This window comes from Artemia sp. Qi Xiang Cuo, chromosome 15, assembly GCF_049724085.1.
Source record: "Artemia sp. Qi Xiang Cuo chromosome 15, ASM4972408v1, whole genome shotgun sequence".
Taxonomy (NCBI): domain Eukaryota; kingdom Metazoa; phylum Arthropoda; class Branchiopoda; order Anostraca; family Artemiidae; genus Artemia; species Artemia sp. Qi Xiang Cuo.
Window position 1 is genome coordinate 56,643,693 of NC_142808.1, and position 22,160 is coordinate 56,665,852.

The 22,160-nt window shown below is 30.7% G+C and overlaps 1 protein-coding gene across 1 annotated transcript in view; it reads left to right on the plus strand.

The window, feature by feature from the left end:
* The window catches only part of Wdr82 (WD repeat domain 82), an 88,482-nt gene that overhangs the window by 57,891 nt on the left and 8,431 nt on the right, over window positions 1-22,160 (plus strand). The window contains exons 4-6 of the mRNA XM_089101871.1: window positions 7,073-7,289; window positions 10,344-10,499; window positions 18,765-18,884. Of these exons, the coding sequence (XP_088957997.1) occupies window positions 7,073-7,289; window positions 10,344-10,499; window positions 18,765-18,884 (493 nt within the window). The remainder of the gene's footprint in view (window positions 1-7,072; window positions 7,290-10,343; window positions 10,500-18,764; window positions 18,885-22,160) is intronic.

Here is a 22,160-nt window from a genome sequence, read left to right on the forward strand (position 1 = left end):
AATATTTCTTTCTTATACATTCTAATTTTTGACACATTCTGATGCTCGGTTTTGCATGTCCTCTAACCGTAAATGTATTTGTTCTTCACTTTCTTTTTTCACATGTTCTGATTATCGGTGTCGCTTATCTTCTTAACCCATTTTTCTTTCTTCTTCATTTTGGATTTTCATTATTTCAAACAATTTGTTCAATACTCTTTGCTTTAGCTGCTTGGATTGGTCTTGGTTGTCCAGGTTGTTCATTTTTGGTCATTGGAAATTAACGTTTTTCGGGTCTTCCGCTTGCTCTTGTCATGTTTTCATGTTCAAAAATTTCTTCTTGTTCAGACAAATTTTGATTTTTACAATTTTTTTGTCGTCGTATTGACATTTTTTTAATGTGAAAAATCGCGAATCTTTGCTGTGAAACAGGTAGTACTTTATGCTTGGATCAGTTTAATCTGGTTTAATTTTTCTAAAATTAACGTGCTAGGCTAATAACATGTTCGAATGTTTATAGTCATAAGGAATTTTTTTTTTTTGCAATTTTCTTTTTCTGAAGTTTTTTGTTCTGTTCTGATATTCTAAGAGTTTAAAGCAAAATTTTATACTTATGAGGAAAATAAGGGGTTTGGAGTTTTAAGGAAAATTTTAGTTTTATGAGTTAATTTAAGTCTATTCAAATATGAACTGATAAATTATCCTAGAAACCAGTGATTTTTATATTATTATGGCTGTAACATGTATGCAGCCTTTTTTCAAACCTTCGTTTGTAATTCGTTTTGATCCTTGTTGAGGCAAGTCTTCTAAACGTAAATGTTTTTCTTCTTCACTTTCGTTTTTGACTCGCTTTGATTCTCACCGTCGCTTATTTTCTAACCGCTTATTTCTGTCTTCTTTATTTTTATTTTTTATTAGCTCTACTTCAGACATTTTTTTAATGCTCCTTGCTTTAGCTATCTAGTTTTCTGATGGTCCAGGCTTTTCATTTTCAGTCATTGTGAATTTACGTTGTTCGGATTTTTCTTTTGGTCTTGTCACATTTGATAGTCCAGTTGGGCGAAAATGTCTTCTTCTTTTTTTTTCAAAATCATCATTTGTAATAATCATACACTGTTGTTTTAGCGTCTATAAAGGATAAACAGGAATGTTGTAACGTTAAAAGGTTTAACCACCTTATGGAGTAAAGTGGGGTGTTTGGGGGAAGACTTGTGACCTCTATTATCACCAAAGGCAATGGTAAAGAATAACTGCGGGTAGCGTCTTAGAAGCGAGTTAGCCCACTCTAATTAGACAAAGAGTATAGAACAAGGGGTATAGTGCAGAGGCGGATCCAGGATTTTTTTAGGGGGGGGGGCAAAATAGGTTGATCCGATAAAGAATTATTTTAGGGGGGCGCAAAATAGGTTGATCCGATAGACAGGCGTTCGGAGCAAGTTTAATTAACGCAAACTTGAGTTAATTAAGTAAATTACACTACTTTAGACTACGCTTGGGGGGCGCGCGCCCCCTCGCCCCCTGGATCCGCCACTAGTATTATGACTCAAAAGGCTGTAGTTACAATCACCAACTAGTACATATATTAATAATGAAACCATGTACACCTACAATTACCAAAAGAAGAAAAATCCAAAACCCGGCATTGATAAAAACTTTTAAAGATTATGACCATTTTATCATAAAATAGGGAATATATATATATATATATATATATATTATATTCCCTAACCACGTCTCCTGTTTGAAAAAAGGAAGTGTTAGTTACAATTCTTCAACTCTCAACCAATTCTAACATCAACTCTCAATCAGTACATCCTGTAAGCTCTCTGTAATATGGTTATTACAAAACTTTTTCAAACTAATCAATTTGTATTTTTGCGTCTTTTCTTTGGTTTTATTAAAATCAGTTTCTGATTTATATGGTCAGCCTCACTAGAGGAAGGAGGAATTGGATTCATGTCAGAATCTTCAGCTATTTCAGAGGGCATAGGCATTTGAACTTTTGTGGTTGTTGGTGAATTTTATAACAACGTACTTAAAGCAGGAATATAACGACTGGGGGAAAATTGGGAAAAAATTGTTTTTGATATTTATGAGGCATGCAAGATTACACAAGGTGATAAATGACCCCAGAACGGCAAAAAAAAGGCATGGAACAAGGAGCAGCAAGAATTACTTTGAATTAACAACTGAAAATGTTGCACAACAAAATCTGCTGTTAGAAGACAAAGCAAAATTATAACAGAATTGAGGAACGTGTTAGTTTAGCATGCGAGAGCGGTTAAAAGACAAAGCAAAATAACAATGGAATGAAGGAACATGTTAGTTTACCGTATGTGAGTCTGAAATATTGAAAAAACAAAATGCATGGCCACCACAGACTCACCCCTGAGCATCGCTCACTAGAATTCGTCAAGCGAATGGAGCCCTCAATAGACCATGGAAAGTTTGGCAGTCCTGTTAGTGATAGATAAAATATTGTGAGGTTAAAAGTAATATAAGGAAAGTAGAGAAACCGTTGAAAATATGAATTAAGGAGGTGCGAACTAGAAGTCATGGATGAAACTTCTTAAGATCTGGAAGATGCAGCGAGACGGCATGATATATAATATTGTACTCTTGTGTTAAAAAATGAGAGGGAACAGTCAATCTGGGCAAGTCCCAGTTAACAATTAAAGTAAGGGAAGGGTCAAAGAGAGAGGGTCAAGAGAAGGGCAAAAAATTTTGAAAACGTTCTAACCCACGATAAATTGCAGAAAAAGACATAGAGAAAAAAATAACAAATTTGTGACACTTCGGAAGTGAGGATAGATTTATTTTTCGAGGAAGATTTAGTAACAGCACTAAAATGATTAAAGAAAAACAAGGCCCTAGGGACTAATAGTGTGGTAAATGATTATTTTGAATATGATGGTTGTAAAGTTAGAAGAAAATTACTGAACATTATGAATGTAATTTCTGAAAAATAGGAAGTACGCCTACCTAGCTATTTTAGGAAAACTTTAATTAAACCTTTATAAGAAAGGTGATAAGAGTGAGTGTGGTAATTAGAGAAGCATTAGCCTGGTTTTTGTAGGAAGCAAATTACTCAGTACGTTGATGCTTTTTAGACTTAGATATGGTGTGGTGGAGGTTAGAAAAGGAGAACAGTGTGGTTCTAGGAATGGGAGAAGATGCGTCGACCAAATTTTCACTCTTGAATTGATAATTGAGAAGTGGTTTAGTCACTAGACCCCTTTAGTGGCTGTCACTAACCCCGCTTTCTAGAGCTATAAGGAGAGAAAAGTTAAGATGGCTAGGACACGTTGTGCCAGTACAGAACCGTTCTATGGTTGAAGGATGACAGATTGCCAAGGATCGTTCTTCTCGGCCTACTACCTAGAACCGTGAATCCCAAAGTAGGGCACAGGCCCCACTTGTGGGCCATGGTAATACTTTGGGGGGTCATAGGCAGGACGTGCATCCTTCGGCTGACTATACTTTTGAGCCTTAAATTTGAAAAAAAAACGTTCTTCATGTGAATTACGTCACATTTATATTATGCATTTAAACAGCAAAAAAGCCATGTGGTAATATTTCAATGACGTCATACATTGTATAAAAGGTATTGTGTTTAGACAATATTTTAATTAGTATAAAATATACCCAGAGGACGACCCAAAAAAAGATACCAAGTTACTGGCCTTTAAGCTTCTTTCAGGTGAATACACGTACGATTTGAATGACAAAATTTAAATGCCATGAAGGGGACATCAGGATTTTAGGAATGTCTAGGTGGGGCATAATCCAAAATTGGTGGAGAACCATTGATCTAGAGCCAAACGAAAAAGCTGGCCGTCCCCAAATAGGGTGGAAGGATATCACAAAGAAAGATTTAAAAGAAATTTGAACCTTTTAGGAGAGCTTTGAATTTATAGGCATGAAGGAAGAGCCCTCGTAGCTGTGGCGAATTGTTAGTAATAGTATTAGCAGTTAGTAATATTTTCTTTTCTTTTAGTATTTTATTATTGTTTTTTTTTCTTATTTTTTTCTTATTCTTCATTTAAAAAAAAAAGAGGAAGAAAAAATTATATGGTTCTGCAGCGTATCGTTAGTAATTGTATTAGCAAGTTGTGGTATTTTCTTTTATCTTATTTTTTAATTATTGTTTTTTTTCTTCTTTTTTTCTTCTTCTTCCTTTTAAAATAAAATAGGAAGAAAACATTATATGGTTAAGCAGAGCATTGTTAGTAATATTATTAGAAGTTATTAGTATTTTGTTTTCTTTTAGTATTTTATTCTTGATTTTTTCTTATTTTTTTATTATTCATTGATCAAAAAAATATTTAGACAAAACTAAGTGTTTCAGCAGCGAATTGTTAGTAATAGTATTAGCAGTTAGTAGTTTTTTCTTTTCTCTTCTTATTTTATTATTGTTTTTTTTCTTCTTTTTTTCTTCTTCTTCCATTAACAAAAAAAGAGGAAGAAAAAATTAAATTTCAAATCCTTTAGGCGTGTTTAAGTTTATTAGATGTTTTAAGGCTGGTCATTTCTTAGAGTATTTTATTATTGTTTTTTTTCTTCTTTTTTTCTTCTTCTTCCTTTAACAAAAAAATAGGAAGAAAACATTATATTTTTCTGCAGCGCATTGTTATCAATATTATTATAATTTTTTATTATTTTCTTTTATTTTTTTTTCTATTTATTGTTTTTCTTTCTTCTTTTTTTCTTCTTCTTCCTTTAAAAAAAAAATATGAATAAAAAAGTAAATTTCTAATAATAGCATTATTATTAAGTTTATTATAAGTTCGAATTATTTTCTGTTACGTGATTAGTGTATTATTGTTTTTTTCTTCTTTTTTTCTTCTTCTTCCATTAACAAAAAAAAGATGAAGAAAACAATAAATTGTTCTGACGCTCGTTGTTAGTAATAGTATTAGAATTTTTTAGTCGTTTCTATTATGTTCTTCTTTAAGTATTGTTTTTTTTCTTCTTTTTTTCTTCTTCTTCCTTTTAAAAAAATATATGTATACAATATTAAGTTGCTAAGAAGCGCATCGTTATTAATATTATTATAATTTTTAAATATTTTCTTGTCTTTTCGTATTTTATTATTGTTTTTTTCTTCTTTTTTTCTTCTTCTTCCATTAACAAAATAAGAATAATAAAAAATTAAATTTTTATTTGGTTCCTCTATTTTAATTTTGTTTGCAAATATTGGTATATTATTGTATTTTATTATTTATTTATTGTTTTTTTTCTTCTTTTTTTCTTCTTCTTCCAATTAAAATAAAATATTTATACAACACAATGTTTCTAAGAAGTGTATCGTTATTAATATTATTATAAGGTTGAAGTAGGTTCTTTTCTTTTAGTATTTTATTATTGTTTTTTTCTTCTTTTTTTCTTCTTCCTTTAACAAAAAAATATTAATAATAAAATTAAATGTTTCTGCAGCGCATTGTTTTTAATATTATTTGCAGTTAGTAGTATTTTCTTTTAACTTAGTATTTTATTATTGTTTTTTTTCTTCTTTTTTTCTTAATTTTACTTTCAAAATAAAATATTAATAAAACATTATATTTTTCTGCCGCGTGTTGTTAGTAATTGTAAGAGCTTTTATTCTTAGTTTCTATTCTTTTATTATCTGTTTATTGTTTTTTTTCTTCTTTTTTTCTTCTTCCAATACAAAAAAAATAATAATAAAAAAATAAATTTTTATTCATCGCATTTTTTTCAATTTTGTTATAAAGTATGAGGCGTTGCTGTTATTTTAGTATTTTATTATTGTTTTTTTTCTTCTTTTTTTTCTTCTTCTTCCTTTAACAAAATAAGAAGAAGAAAAAATTATATGGTTCAGTAGTGAATTGTTAGCTATTTTGGTATCAGTTATAAGTATTTTAATTTACTATAGTATCTTATTATTGTTTTTTTTCTTCTTTTTTTCTTCTTCCTTTAAAAAAAAAATAATAATAAAAAATTAAATTTTTATTAAGAGCATTTTTTTTAATATTATTAGCAATTAGTATTTTTTTATTTTATTTTAGTATTTTATTATTGTTTTTTTCTTCTTTTTTTATTCATTTTCCTTTAACAAAAAAAAAGAGGAAGAAAAAATTATATGGTTCTGCAGCGCGTTGTTAGTAATAGTATTAGCAGTTAGTAGTATTTTCTTTTCTTTTAGTATTTTATTATTGTTTTTTTTCTTCTTTTTTCCTTCTTCTTCCTTTAACAAAAAAAGAGGGAGAAAAAATTAAATGGTTCTGCAGCGAATTGTTAGTCATATTATTGACCATTTAGTAGTATTTTCTTTTCTTTTTTTATTTTATTATTGTTTTTTTCTTATTCTTTTCTTCTTCTTAATTTAACAAAAAAAGAGGAAGAAAAAATTATATTGTTCTGTAGCGAGTTGTTAGCTATTTTAAGATATTTATGTAGTTATTTCTTTTCTCATTTTATTTTATTATTGTTTTTTTTCTTCTTTTTTTCTTCTTCTTCCATTAACAAAAAAAGTGTTCTACTTCATTAAGGTTCTAATCCTTGCCGCAGTTTCACTTTTATTTTAAGGTATAGGGAGTGTCTGTTATTATAGTATTTTATTATTTTTTTTTTCTTATTCGCTTATTCTTAGTCCTCTTACAAAAAAATAGGAAGACAAAATTATGTGGTTCAGCAGTGAATCGTTAGTAATTGTATTTTCAATTTGTGATATTTTGTTTTATCTTATTCTTTATTTATTGTTTTTTTTCTTCTTTTTTTCTTCTTCTTCCTTTTCAAATAAAATAGTAAGACCTCATTATATTTTTATTCCGCGTGGTTTTATTAATTTTATTATAAGGTTGTATTATTGTCTTTTATTGTAGTTATTAAGTATTGTTTTTTTTCTTCTTTTTTTCTTCTTCTTCCTTTAACAAAAAAAGAGGAAGAAAAAATTATATGGTTCTGCAGCGAATTGTTAGTAATAGTATTAGCAGTTCGTATTATTTTTCTGTTCTTTTAGTGTTTTATCATTTTTATTCTTTCTTCTTTTCTTCTTTTTCATTTAACAAAAGAAGAGGAAAAAAAATTATATCGATTCAAATTGAGTTTAGATGAAACATTTCCTAATTTTTAGAGTGGTAACGCTTTGTATGTCACCCTCGGATGATATGTTTCTATCTGGCGCTCTTGATAAGACATTGCGTCTTTGGGACTTAAAATCACCGAATTGTCAAGGGCTGATGAACCTCACTGGCAGACCCGTGGCAGCTTTTGACCCTGAAGGTCTAGTATTCGCTGCTGGTGTTAATTCTGAATCAGTCAAACTTTACGATCTTAGATCTTTTGATAAGGTAATTTTTTTTCTTTATTATAGTCTTGAAAATGAAGAAAAAACAGCAGATATTTCTTTTTCTCTTTTGTACTTTGTTTTTTTTCTCTTAGCGTTTTCGTCATTGCTTCTTGCTTATAATTTTGTTTCTTCTGCTTGTTTCCATTTGTTCGTTTGTTAAACATCGATACAGAAAAAACTAATCATAGATCGTTTGATAAGGTATTTTTTTTTGTTTGCTTTATCGCTGTGTTTAGACAAAGTAAACGTGAAAACTTTCCTTCTCTCTTCCCTCTATTTTCATATTTTTTTCTATTTGTTTCCATCTTTCGTTTTTTCAAACATGAATATAGAAAAGACATGTGTCAAAAATGTCACGGGCGTAAATTCTGAATCCTAGTCTGTTCTAAAACTTATTCTCAATTTGATCTTTCGACAAATAAAATTTTTGCTTCTTTGTCTTTATGTTTGTTCCTGAGATAAGCATAAAGAAGAAAGAAAGATTTTTTATATTTCTTCTTTGAAATATATATTCTTCTTCTTTTTTTTTCTTTTTTTCTTTGTTTCTTCCATTTATTGCCATAGTTTATCTTTTTGAGTTTTTAATTTCTTTGTTTCTAAAGATAAGCATTTGTTCCTGAATAAACAAAGAAAAAGTAGAAAAGTGTTTTGTGTTTTTCCCTTTCCCGTTTTATTTCTTTCTTTGTTTCGTGTATTTATTCCTATTCCTATATCCTTGTTTCCTTACTTTGTTTTAAAAGCTTAACGGATTTCCTCAATGTATTGCCAATTTTGATCCTTTTTTTTCTTTTTCCATTACTTTGTTTTAAAAGATAAATATTTATTCCATAGATAAATATAAAGAAGAAGAAAAGAAAAAGAAATTGCCTTTATGAATTTTTTTAATATTTCTTTCTTTGTTTCTTCTATTTATTGCCATTTATTTATACTTTTTTCTTTTTCGTTAATTTGTTTTAAGTGGTAAAAAATTTGTTGCCAAGATGAGCATAAAGAAAAAGAAATATGAGGAATTTTTTTCTTTTACTTTTTATTCATTCCTTTTTTTTATTTTAATCGGCGTTTCTTCTATTTTTTGCCACTTTATCATTTTTTTGTGTGTTTGATTGCTTTGTTTCAAAAGATAAATATTTGATCCAAAGATAAACATAAAGAGAAAAAAAAAGAAATTTCTTTGTTTGTTTCTTCTATTTATTACAATCCCTATAGCCTTATTTGTTTTGTCATTACGAATGCTTCTTCTAAAAATAAAGATAAAGGAAACGAAAAAAAGTAATTTATTTTTTATATTTTTACTTTTTCTTTTTTTTATCATTTCTTTCTTTTTTTCTTCTTTTTATTGTCATTTTCTTTCCTTTTTTTATTTTAATTGTTTTTTTTGAAAAAAGATAAACATTTATATACAGAATCTTTTCTTTATTTCTTTTTTTTTATTTCCTTCTTCTTTTTATTGTCATTTTTTATCAATTTTCTTTTTTCATTGCTTTTGGTTCAAAAGATAAACATTTTTTCAAAGGATAAACATAAAGAAAAAAATTCATAGTTTTCTCTTTTAGTTTACTTTGTTTAAAAAGATAAAATATTTTTTCCAAGGGCAAACATAAAGACCAACGAGACAAAGCATTTTTTTTCATTTATTTCTTTCTTCTTGTTTTTATTTATTTCTTGCAGTTATTACCGTTCTTATCTCTTGTTTTTCTTTATTATTTTTTTAAAAAAAAAAAATATTTGTTCCAAAATAAATATAAAAAGAAACAAACATGAGAAAATATAAAGAAATTTCCGTTTTTTCTTTTTTTTTCTATTTGTGTCCATTTATTTATCCTTTCTTCTTTTTTTATTGCTTTGTACCAGCCTACTCAAAATAGGTGGCCTGTTCTGAAACCACATTTGTCACTTGGGTAAATAAAGATTCGACCCTTAGGGATAATAAGATTTTTTATTTCATTTTTAGGCTTCATCGTGTTTTTCCACTTGACGGATTCTCATATAATTACTTCATAAAAGAAAGGGCCCAGTACGGGGGCCAAAAACTTTTCACACACCAGTCTCAAAGATAACCCGACGTTTTTTACATACTTTAGATATATTTGTTGTCACATTTTTTCAGATTGACAGGGGTAACTAACGGAGTTATAGGTTTCTAGCCCTTGAGGCTTGGGTAGAAATATTCTACTGTAGTTTGGGGAGACAAGCTATTGTAATTATAATTGAAGTGTTTAAAATTTCTTTATGAAAGGCAGTAGCTTTAAGAAAAAGGTCCTACCAGAAAAAACGCTTCCGCTAGTTTTGTATTTTTATTCGAAGATATTTGAAACTGAGTTTTTTTCCCAATGGAAATTAAAGAAATTTGAAAAGTTGATAAACTCAGGCCTTGGAGTGTTGAATTGAATGTATTTTCCAAGGTGTTTGTTTTAAGAAATTTTATCATTCTGTCATTCTGAAGCCCTAAGCCTTTTCTATGTTTACTTCCCCTGGTAATCTCATGAATTGACCTCGAACCCCTTTAGTGATAATCTGTTATTTTTATTTTTTATTTGAACCTTTTAAAAAAAGAATCAAGGGAAAAGCTCCAGAAGTATGCCGTAATTTTTTGGTTAAATTTTGAAATGACCTGATTAGTCATTTGGTTGTTGGATATAACTGTTCGACTTTTGGCAATGCCCTAAAAGCTTTTTAATAATAACTTTATAATAAAGAAGATAGAAATGAAAACTTTAGACTATACCCTTTTTTTAATTAGTCACGCATCACCTGGGCTGGCTGAGCCTTCTCTTTCATCCTTCTCCAAGTAGTCCACAAACTGAAATATAAATTTTGATGACATATGAGATAAGATTAGAGAATTTGTCTCCCACTCCTTCCTTATACTGGAAACTAGTGGTCTTAACATATATTTTAACCGTATTTAAAGCCCTCCCATTTGTTATCTTTATGACCGATCTGATCATTTATTTTAATGTTGTTTAGTCTTGCTGGTGTAAAGTTCAATGGTTCTTTATTATTCTTTGAAAAACTTCTTATAACCATTAATCTAATTAACCTGAAATTTTTTCAGGGTCCATTTGCTACCTTCAAATTTTCACAAGAGAAAGACTGTGACTGGACTGGCCTCAAATTTAGTCCTGATGGTAAATCTATCTTGATATCAACCAATGGCTCTATCATAAGATTAATTGATAGCTTTGATGGTCATCCAATACAAACATTTACTGTGAGTATTCTTTCGTAGGATTATTATATTATGTCCGGAAATAGCTTTGTCATAAGGATAGTGGGTAGCTTTTATAAATAGCAGATAAAAACGCTTGGTGTGTTCATTCAAATTGCAAATCATTCGAAATTGTAATCATTCGTAATACGAATTCGTATAAAACATATTTGTAATGCGAAAGTGTAATCATTCGTAATACGAATTGCAAAATTCTAAAACGAAGAAGCGACTTATGGATGACAAATCCGACAATTGTTTTTTTCAAAAATTTCACTTAAGCAAATTGGCTAATTGTAGGATAAATAATACCTTTTCGAACAAGATTTTTTTTAATGTTTCAATAGAAAATTGTTGATTTATACGGATGACACTTTCTGCGCTTATCAAAAAGCCATATTTTAGCTGATTCTTCATTGAACATCTGCTTCTAAAATGAATGTTACACGCCAGCTAACGCAAATTATAACTGGACATTGTCGATTGAGTTATTGAATTGGAAAGGTTAGAGGTGGAGAATGTGTTTGTGATGAAAGTGGAACTTGTAGCCGCTTCCTGTTTACTTGTCCCGTTTATTATTTAAATGTTTCGTGTTGGAACTAGAATTCCAATCTCTAGGTATTGATTTCCCGTTTTTTCTAGTTCAGTAGTATCTGACAAAGTGTATGAAATTTTTTTAATAGGCTTTTGTATTCTGCTTGAAGACTGGTTTAATGTTTATATTTGATTGTTACCTTTGATTGTGGCATTTAGAAGTTTCATTTAGTCTAGTTTTCTTTTGTTAGTTCATAGACTATTGGTAGTAAATACTTGTAAAGGTTTAGTCACTTGATAAAAATTTATTCATTCAAGCTGACTATTGACAGTTTTTTTAAAACTTTGTCAAAGAGACAAAATGTTTGAGATTTTTTAAAATCAAGAAAAGAAAAGGAAAAAAGAAAGCAAAATGCCAGCGGATCCCAAAACCAGCACCTCACATTTTGAGCAAAAATTATAACTGGAATGCAGGGAGATGGGGAGCTTTTAACATTTAGGTTAGTTGACCCTTCCAAAAAAAAAAAAAAAAAAAAAAAAAAAAAAAAAAAAAAAATGTAGAAAATTAAAAACACTGACGTTGTTGCCCCATTTTGGTATCTGCTTAAGAGCATCGAACTATACCCTTCTATATTTGAGAAAGAAGCAGGTGTAGAAATGGTATATTTAGGTTTAATTATAAGAGTAAAATATAAACTTTCAGATTTTTCAGAAGCAAATTTGTCCAGGAAACAAGTTTTTACCTCAGTTCAGTTCAGTTCAGTTCATTTTATTTAACATCAAAATACATTTAACAAATATGCCAATACCCGCCCCAAGAAAGATACCAAAAAGCACTTGCGACTGGGCGGGTAAATACACTAAAAAACAACACATACAAATTACATACAAACACTACAAAACAACAACAAAAAAATCAATCAATCTCTCATCAATTCATTTAATAATGATAATAATAAAGATAAATAATAAAAATAATAATAAAAAAAAAAAAAAAAAAAAAAAAACAAATAAAAAAAAAAACTATTAACCTTTACCTAAAAAATATTTTTTTTCAATTTATTTTTAAATAACCCCAGGTGCTCAGCCCCCCGAATGCTCTCCGGAATAGAGTTCCACACATTAGGTACTGAAAATCTAGTATGGAAGCCGGCCCTGGTTCCACTTCTATTCGGAACAATGAAATCACTAGCATGACGAGTTTCATAATGGTGCAAAGACCTATTGTCATTAAAATAACCACGAAAAACCTCTGGACTAACATCATTCCAGCATTGATAAGCAAAAATTCCTATTTGGTAGTCTCGTAGCTGTCCTACATTCAACACTTGCAACTTGTTGAAGCAAGCTGAAGTGTTATTTACACCTTCAACATACCCACCAATAAGACGCATCGCTCTATTTTGAAGAGTCTGAATACGTTTAAAATTCACATAGAAATTACTTGCCCATAACATACAGCCATACGAAGCATATGGGTGGATCAAAGCATGGTATAAAAGCAATAAAACTCTCTGAGGTAAGAAATTTTTAAAACGACGAATCGCTCCAAGGCCACGTGCAACCTTCGCGGCAACAACATTACTGTGGCGTTTCTACGAAAAATTACAATCAATGTAAAACCCAAAGTACCGGATTTCTTGAAGTTGAACTACTGGCATAATATTAAACAGAATTCCACCATCAATATCACTGGGCTTGCCTACTCTAGAATATACATAAAATTAGTCTTTGTAACATTAACTGATAACAAACTCAAACTAGTAAAAACATGGAAATTTCTCAGAACACAATTCACTTTCAACACAAGACTATCCAAACAACGACAGAAAACGTAACTGCAGTGTCATCAGCGAATGACGTTAAGCAACAATCTGGAATACAAAACCTCCTGCTATCCACATAAACCAGATATAGAAGTGGACCAAGGACCGATCCCTGTGGCACATCACACGACACTTGATAAGGGGAAGAAATAGCATCATCAATCATCACTTTAATAGACCTCCCAAACAACTAACTTTCAAACCACTTCAAACTCACTCCTTTAACACCTAAGCATTCTAATCTTTGCAATAAAATTTTAAAATCTACCGTGTCAATTGTTTTCCCAAAATCAAAAAATACTGTTAGGGGGATTTCACCTTTTACTAAATAATTATTTACAAAATCAACAAGATGAATGGCAGCATGACTAGTGGAATGACCTTTTCGAAACCCGAATTGGGTATCACTGAGTAGGCTATGTTTCGTGAGATGGTCATATAGACGGCGATGAATCACTTTTTCCAAAATTTTTGACAATAAAGGCAGTATCGATATTGGTCTCCAGTTACCGGCATCTGACCGGGCACCCCCTTTGTAAAGCAGGATAACTTTAGCTTGCTTCAACGCTTCTGGAAAGGTCCCCGTTACCATAGATAAGTTGATAATTTGAAGAATACATGGTAGTATATATATTAACACAGCTTCAAAAGTTCTCAGATTCACGCCATCTATCCCAGCAGAATTCTATGTTATATTTTTCACTATTTTAATCACCTCATCACTTGTACACTTTTCAAACTGGAACTCAACAGTGTCTCCACGAGAGTCTACGAATTTCTCGCTAAGAAAATTTCCCATGTCACCCCTTACACTCTCTTGAACAGACGAGCCAACCTGAGAATAAATCTGGCCAAAATGATTCGCGACTACATTTTTATCACTCATTTAACTTCCGTTTATATCAATGCAAGGCGACTGACTACTTTTCTGATTTCCCATAAACTCATTAATAACCTGCCATGGGGCTTTGGTATCTCCCTTACTATCAGAAAACATTTCTTCAAAATACTTCTTCTTTGCTTGCCTTCTCATACTGTTGCAAAATCTGCGTCATCCTGACTATTAAGATATTGCTCATATAACAAGTTCCTTTTTTTTATCATGTCTATTATTGCCTCCGTAATCCACGGCTTGCGGGGATCGTCCCTCTTTTGTTTGGTCAAGCGCAAGGGGCATGTTTTCTCACAAATTGGTTGGAAAATATACAAGAACTGATGGTGCGCTAGAGAAGATTCACCAGGAATCCTCCGAACTGAGTCCCACATGATACAGCTCAACTCCTCGGCAAAGCTATTCAGATTTTGCTTTTTCAGCTCACGTGTCAGTATTTTTTTTGCTGGGATACGTCATTTTATAAGACACGTCACATGAGCAATTACCGGAAGATGATCTGAGCCTGGATATACTATCACATCTGAATAGCTTTGACTCAAATAGCTAGGTCCCACGAAAACGTTATCAATTAAGGTCGCAGAATGAGTAGAGATTCGGGTAGGTACACAAGTTAAAGGGTAAAGGTCACTTGAAATCATATAATTAAAAAAATCCAAATTATCACCTGAAAGATCTAAAAGATTATAGTGAAAATCACCCATACAAAGAAAATCCATGCTTGTAGACAAAACCAACCTCATCAACTCATCAAAACCTGCTACAAACTCATCCAGGCGTGCACTGGGCGGCTTATACACTACACTAATTAAAAACTTCCTTTTTTCAATTTCTAATTCCAAACAAAAACTTTCAATCTTACCTTCTTTCCATACACCCAAATCCTCCCTCACCATATACTTCATATTTTTCTTAATCAAAAATCCCAGGCCTCCTCGGTTCATAGTTGATCGGTTCCTTACCTCAAAATCATATCCTGGAAAAGAAAAAGCCGAGAGAGATTGGTCAGAACTCAAAAAAGTTTCACAAATAGCCATTATATCAAATTGTGAAGAAGATATCTCAATCATCTGCAGAACATCTAAATATCCCGTAGTAAGGTGGCAATTCCACGTGCAAAGACACAGCAACATGTCTCCACTAACTTGCGACGTCAATATATAAGAACTCTCGCGAAGAGGCTTTGAATTAATAATAGGCAAATCATCACTTCAAATTTGAACCTCTAAATGATTATCAATACGGAGCAGATTACGTCTAAATCTATTCAATAAAAAAAAATCATTCAACATGAGTAAGGAAATAAAATAATTTCTCTTAATCTAAAAAAAAAAAAAAAAAAAAAAAAAAAAAAAAAAAAAAAAAAGAAAGAGAAAAAAAAGAAAGAAAAAACAAAAAAAACAAACGAAAAACACAAATAATCAACATTTACTAAAACATTAAAGAGTGTCAACAAGTGAGCAGATTCGTGTTGGGTGGCTATCACCCTGCTCACGTTATTAAACACGGCCACGATCAGACCACACGTTTTTTACACCATATCTGTTTCTCGCACCTTCAAAAATCGCTTTTTTCATTTTCGTAAGATATTCAGTGACGAATACACCTGATTTCACGAGCTTTGATTTCGCTCTGAAAATATTATACGCCGTATCTTTAGTTGCAAATTTAACGAGAACTGGCGCAACAGTCGTAGGTGTCTGGATATTCCGGGCAGCGTTCGGAAGTCTAAAACGGTTCACAGACAACAACTGTTTTTTCTGGACATTTACACCCATTCTCTTCACTATATCAAGAACAGTAGTACCCAGGTCGTTTCCGGGGTTCTGCTTCACTCCGAAAAAACCCAAAGAATCAAGCAAACGCTCCTGTTCGTAATCGTCCAGCTTTTCCTCAATAGTAGCCACTCGAAGCCTGAAAGCAGTATTTTCAAATTAAGATTAGTTTCATATATCAAAAAACGTGCCTTCGTCGAATTTTGAAGCCATTCTGTGTCAAAAGCTTTTTCAATGCGGTGAAGCAGAATCGAAGGAAAACGAAGGAAAATCGAAGGAAAAGGAAGCATTCTTGCTAAATGAACATTATTTTTCGAAAATTATGCTTGACAAAGTCTATCAATTCGCTCTTCGGGCTAAATATTAAACCTTTATCACAAGGCTTTACTGTTTAATTGTAGTTTCTGTGAAAAATTCCACACAAAGAGGGGAGTTGTCCCTCCCTCAGTATCCATACACGGGTCCGTTACCATCCCTCTCCGGGAAAAATAAGTCTCCATGGAAGTTTTTCGGTTAATTAAATTAAAATATTTTCTATCGAAATTCCCAAATCTTAAGATAGGCCACCAACGGTAACTAGAATAGAAAAACGGCATGATTTTCGAAAAAGAGGGAAACAGCCCTAAGGGATAAAATATTGATGGAAATTATGCTTAATTTTCAATTAGCATTCAATTAGCATAATTATAGCCAAATAAATGTAATATCATTTTTTTAATATATAGTATAAAAAAAAATAACTATTAAAAATTTTAAACGTTAAATATCATGTTTAATATATAATATCTAAAAATATGTAATATCTGTCTACATAAAATTCAAACATTTGAGCTCCAATCTTCTCAAGAAAATGAAACCAGAAACAGTTCTCAGAAACAACAGACAGTATTACGTATTTTGCGTTTCACAACTTTGTTTTCTTTTCGTATTTTTCCATTTGAATTTTTTATTTTTTTGGCTTTGAATGTCTGGATTTATCAGACATTTTGAATTTGATAGCATAATTTTCATCAATATTTTCATCAAATTTTCATCAAAATTTTCAATAATTTTCAAAATTTCAATAATTTCAAAATTCATCAATAATTTTCATCAAAATCCCATTTCTTAGTATTGGTTTTCTTTTAGCATGACTCTCTTTAACATCTGTTCATTATGATAAACAATTAATTTTTTTTTGTAGTGAAAACTACCGTACATAGTTTTTTCTTCTTGGATGCTAGTTGTAAATGTAACCCATTTAGAACCAGGGTGTTTAAAACTGGCAGTATCCCAGGAATAGTCTAGTGTATTAAGTTGAAACTTTCAGCACTCGTTAACGGGGATGTTGAACTAGGCAAAAAGTGCAAGTACTGCAGAAGCTAAGGCTAATGAAATTTTCACGGAATGTTGAAGAGGATAGTGAACTAAATTGAAACACTCTATATGGATGGAGGTTGAAACTTTTAACTTTTATGAAATTCAGTTGAAACTTTCAGTGTATGTTGGGGGGAATTTTTAACCAACCTAAAGGTACTGTATATATATATATATATATATATATATATATATATATATATATATATATATATATATATATATATATATATATATATATATATATATATATATATATATATATATATATATATATATATATATATATATATATATATATATATATATACATATATTATCCCTACTATATCTATAATATCCCTGCTACTTTTTCTACTACTATTAGTACTATTAAGACTGAGGGTATTAGGGGGATATTTTCAGAAAATGTGTGTAAGGGGGTATGTTAAATTAAATTTAAACATACTGTATTTGTGCAGGCTGTCAAATGGCTATGCCATAAGTATGTCAAGATCGGCCTTGAGTATAAGGTTGAAACTTTCAGAGCATGCTGAGAGGTATGTTGAGATAATAAACATCCTCTATGTGCATACTACTTCAACTACTGCTATACTGTTAGCGGTACTATACTACTGCTACTACTGATAGTACTGCTATTACTGTTAGAACTATTATTGCTAAGGCTAATGGATTAATGTGGAACTTTCAGGGACTGTTGAGGGGGATGTTTGGCTAAATCAAAACACATCATGTGCATGCAGGTTATCAACAGCACGTATCAGAAATATCTAAAAAACGGCTTAAAATATTAAGTTGAAACTATCAGGTCATGAGGAGGGGATGTTATACCAGATCAAAAAGGTACATTGTGAATAGGGTATAAAGTATAAACTTTCACGGTAAGCTTATGTTGCTTTAAAACTAAATCAAAAGGTACTATGTGAATGGTGGTTTCCAGTCAGACATCTGAGCATTATCTCAAGAACGATTGAGAGTATTAAGTGGAAACTTTTAGCGCTACTACTACTACTACTACTACTACTATATATATATATATATATATATATATATATATATATATATATATATATATATATATATATATATATATATATATATATATATATATATATATATATATATATATATATATATATATATATATATATATATATATATATATATATATATATATATATATATATATATATATATATATATATATATATATATATATATAAAGGAAAAAAGAAAAAGCTCTTCAAAGCAAATCCTGTTATCAGTGAAGAGTAAATGAAATTTTTTTAGCAAGGGTTTCAAGCCGACTAATGCATAATATGTGGATTTTGATGGGAATGCTGTTCCGCTCTTATTTACACTCGATTAATCATTTTAACCTTTATTTGTTTTAGGTTTCATTTATGCATTCATAGTAATTTAGTTTCGTTTTATGTTAAACTTGACTATTCATTTTAATTGCTATTCTTTTTAGGTTTCATTGATTTATTGTATGACTTTACTTCTTATCGATTTAGCTGTCACTCTTTACTTTTTGTTGAAAAGTCTTATTTAAAAGCGATTTGGAACATAAATTTTTCCAAATTTTTGGAACAATTTATCGTGTTTGTGTCACTCTTTACTTTTTGTTGTAAAGTCTTATTTAATAGCGATTTTGGACATAAATTTTGACTTAATTGTAAAATTAATTTTGATCATATATCAATTATCAAGAAAATAAAGGTCTGTATTTTTAAGAAACTGGTTTTGGAACTTTTTCCCCATATTGGTTGGCTCAGGGCCAAAAGTAAAACTGAAATCACTAGCTCGCAATAGATGTTAGCCATTGTAGTTTTATGCACTCATGATTATAAAAGATCGTTTTTACTATTTTATCTACTTTTAGGGTCACATGAATCCTAAGGGAATACCTCTTGAAGCTTCGTTTTCTCCAGATTCCCAGTATGTCATTAGCGGATCAGTTGATGGCAGAATACACATTTGGAACGCTGAGGGGGGTCATAAGGTAAGGCTACTGGTGATCTCTTAAATATCCTTATTATCCTATGTCTCGGGTCTATCCACTTTTAGAGTCTTTTGTCCTTTTATAAAAACTCAGCTTCAGCTTCTTCAGCTTCATTCATTCAGCTTTCATTTTTCTTCAGCTTTCATTTTTCTTCAGCTTTCATTTTTCTTCAGCTTCATTCAACGTAAGTGATGATTAAACCACCAATAGTCGTAATGTTTTCAGCTTCAAAGTAGCTGGACAAATTCGTCACAAAATCAATTTAGTGAGATATCAGTTATAGACTATATCCGTTATAGACCCCTGAAGGTCTATATCCGTTATAGACCCCTGAAGGTCTATATCCGTCATAGACCCCTGAAGGTCTATATCCGTTATAGACCCCTGAAGGTCTATATCCGTTATAGACCCCTGAAGGTCTATATCTGTTATAGACCCCTGAAGGTCTATATCCGTTATAGACCCTTAAAGGTCTATATCCGTTATAGACCCCTGAAGGTCTTTTTAAACCACATTCATATGGCTAAATGTATGGTTTAGATCCCAATGAAGCTGCTAAAGAACACCTTTCCCATCCTTTAAATTATGGGATCCCTCGTAGCCCAATGGATCTCTCAGGAGAAATATTGGGAGACACAAACAAGTATGCTAAAGGCTGCACGAAAATGAGAGAAGTGGAAGATGACTTAAATCAACCCATTTGGTTGATTACTCTATTTAATCGACTTCGAAAAGTTATTACTTCCCTTGGAAGTGGTCCAAACTTCCCTTGGAAGTGGTCCAAAATTACAAAAAACGAAAAACTAATAAATTGTAGAAGTAATAGAAGTAATAAATAGAAGAATTAATGGAAAAATAAGTTACGTAAATAATTGAGGTACTAAAAAAGAGAAATAAATGCGAAGCGATAAAAGTAGAAAAGTTATACCTATTGTAAAAATGACCTAAATTGCTAAGGAAAATAGAAAAGTCACGAACAACAGACATAGAAAAAAAAACAATAGAAATGAAATATAGAATATGAAAAGCTAATAGAGAGCCCAAATTTTGAATAGGAAAGTCGTGCCTCCTATTCAAAACCCCCTCCTATTCACCGTGCTACGGTGAGTTTTAATAGTAGTTGTGGTTTCTTTACATTCCTAATGGTAGGATCTGTTTCCGTCAATTATAGGTAATATTATTGCACAAATCAGATATTGCAGAAATGAACAAGAAATTACTAGAAATGAACAAGAAATGAACAAGAAATTACTTCAGATATTAATAGATTGATTCATTAGTTATTTATATTTTGAAATCACGAGCGTGGCACTAGTTTGATAGACTTTGGGATTCAATTGGGGTACACCTTAAAATACTAAGGAAGGTAGGTGGCTAAGATCTTCGAAATCTGAGTCGGATGTCACTTTCCTTGCAAATCTTCTTAGATCAGAATTTCGAACCTATTGACCAAAAAAATGTACTGATAATATTTTGATATTATCCAGTCCGTTGATTTTGAATTGAAGTTATCAAGTATTTTGCAGTAGGTTGCATCAAGACAAGTCTAATATTTTGACTTCAGATCCGAAATCCTTTATCAAAAATAAAAATAAAAAACTTAGACTAAACAAACATATAGAAAAAGGCGGGAAAAATAGGAAAAGGTGCGTCTTTGGGCCTAGAATCTTTGGATCTTTAAATGTAAATTAGGTGCTTTCGGCTTAAAAACTGGGAAAGCATGTTTATCGGGTCTTTTAGGCTAAAAGTGGTCTTTTTGACTTAAAATGCGTCTTTGGGATTAAAAACAGGACTTAAGGTCTAGATTGGGTGTTTTGGACTTAAAACTAATAAATTACATTTATTTGGCTTTCGGGATTTAAGGAGTGTCCTTGGGTCTTTTGGGTCATTACAAACATGTAATATTCAAGATTGATAAATATCTGATTTCTGACAATCAATTTCTATTGACTGAGGATATTACAGAATGACCGATACAAAAGAAAGGAAATAGATAAGTCATAAAAAAGAAATAATGAATAATAAAATCGAATTGAATAGACAGTAGAAATAATAGAAAAGAAAACAAAATTGTGAAACACGAAATTTGTAATACTGTGTGTTGTTTCTGAGAACTGTTTCTGGTTTCATTTTTCTTGAGAAGATTGGAGCTCAAATGTTTGAATTTTTATGTGGACAGATATTACATTTTTTTAAGATATTATATATTAAACATTATATTTAGCATTTAAAATTTTAATACTTATTTTTTAATACTATATATTAAAAAAATGATATTACGTTTATTTGGCTTTTGAGATTTAGCCTAAGGAATGGCCTTGGGTCTTTTGGGCCATTACAAACCTGTAAAACTCTCTCGGTAAATATCTCGTTCTGATAATAAATATTTATTAACTGAGGATCTTACAGAACGTATGGTACAAAAGAAAGGAAATAGATAAGTCGTAAATAAAAAAAAGACATAATGAATAACAAATAATAAATTAAATAGATGGTAGAAATAATAGAAAGAAAACAAATTCGTGAAACGTCGAAAAGAAATTTGTAAGCCACGAAATATGTAAAACAATGTGTTGTTTCTGAGAACTGTTTCAGGTTTCAATTTTCCTTTGAAGATTTTAGCTCAGGTGTTTGTATTTCATGTGGAAGATTCTTAAGAAGTTTCCATCTTTCCTTTCATAAAAAATTTCCCTGATAGCCGACAGGCGTTGCGGAGAAGATACAATATTCAGTTAAAATTATCGATTGACTAGTCTCTGAGGATATTGAGGCGGTAATGATTTTTTTTTTATTGTAGCACAGCTCCTTGTATCCTCCCATTTTTGCCCTAAAAAGAAGAGCCTTCCGAAGAAAACTTCTTTAAAAATTAGAAATATAGTCCTGTAAAAAAAAAAAAAAAACTATTTTCACCGAAAATAAAATTTTATTTCTTTTATTTCACTTCGTATTCTGTTTTTTCCGTTTCTTCATTGTAAGCAGGCACGGAAAAATTGAACAGCTCTCCTTAAGCTAAACTGCCTAATAATTTAATTATTATAATAATATAATTTAAAAAATTAAAAATTAGAAAAAAATCTCTTTTCAGCAAGGCCCTTCGTATTGAAAGAGGGGTTGTAAAAACTTCGGAGGTTCATTTGACTTGAAATTAAAAGTCCTAATGCCCTTTTAGGGAGTCAAAAGTAATTGGAGGGCTAGCAACTTTCCCGACGCCACCTTTTCTCCCTCTTCCATGGAAAGAGTTGGGTCTTAAGGGTTAAAGCATTTTTTTTTGTATGT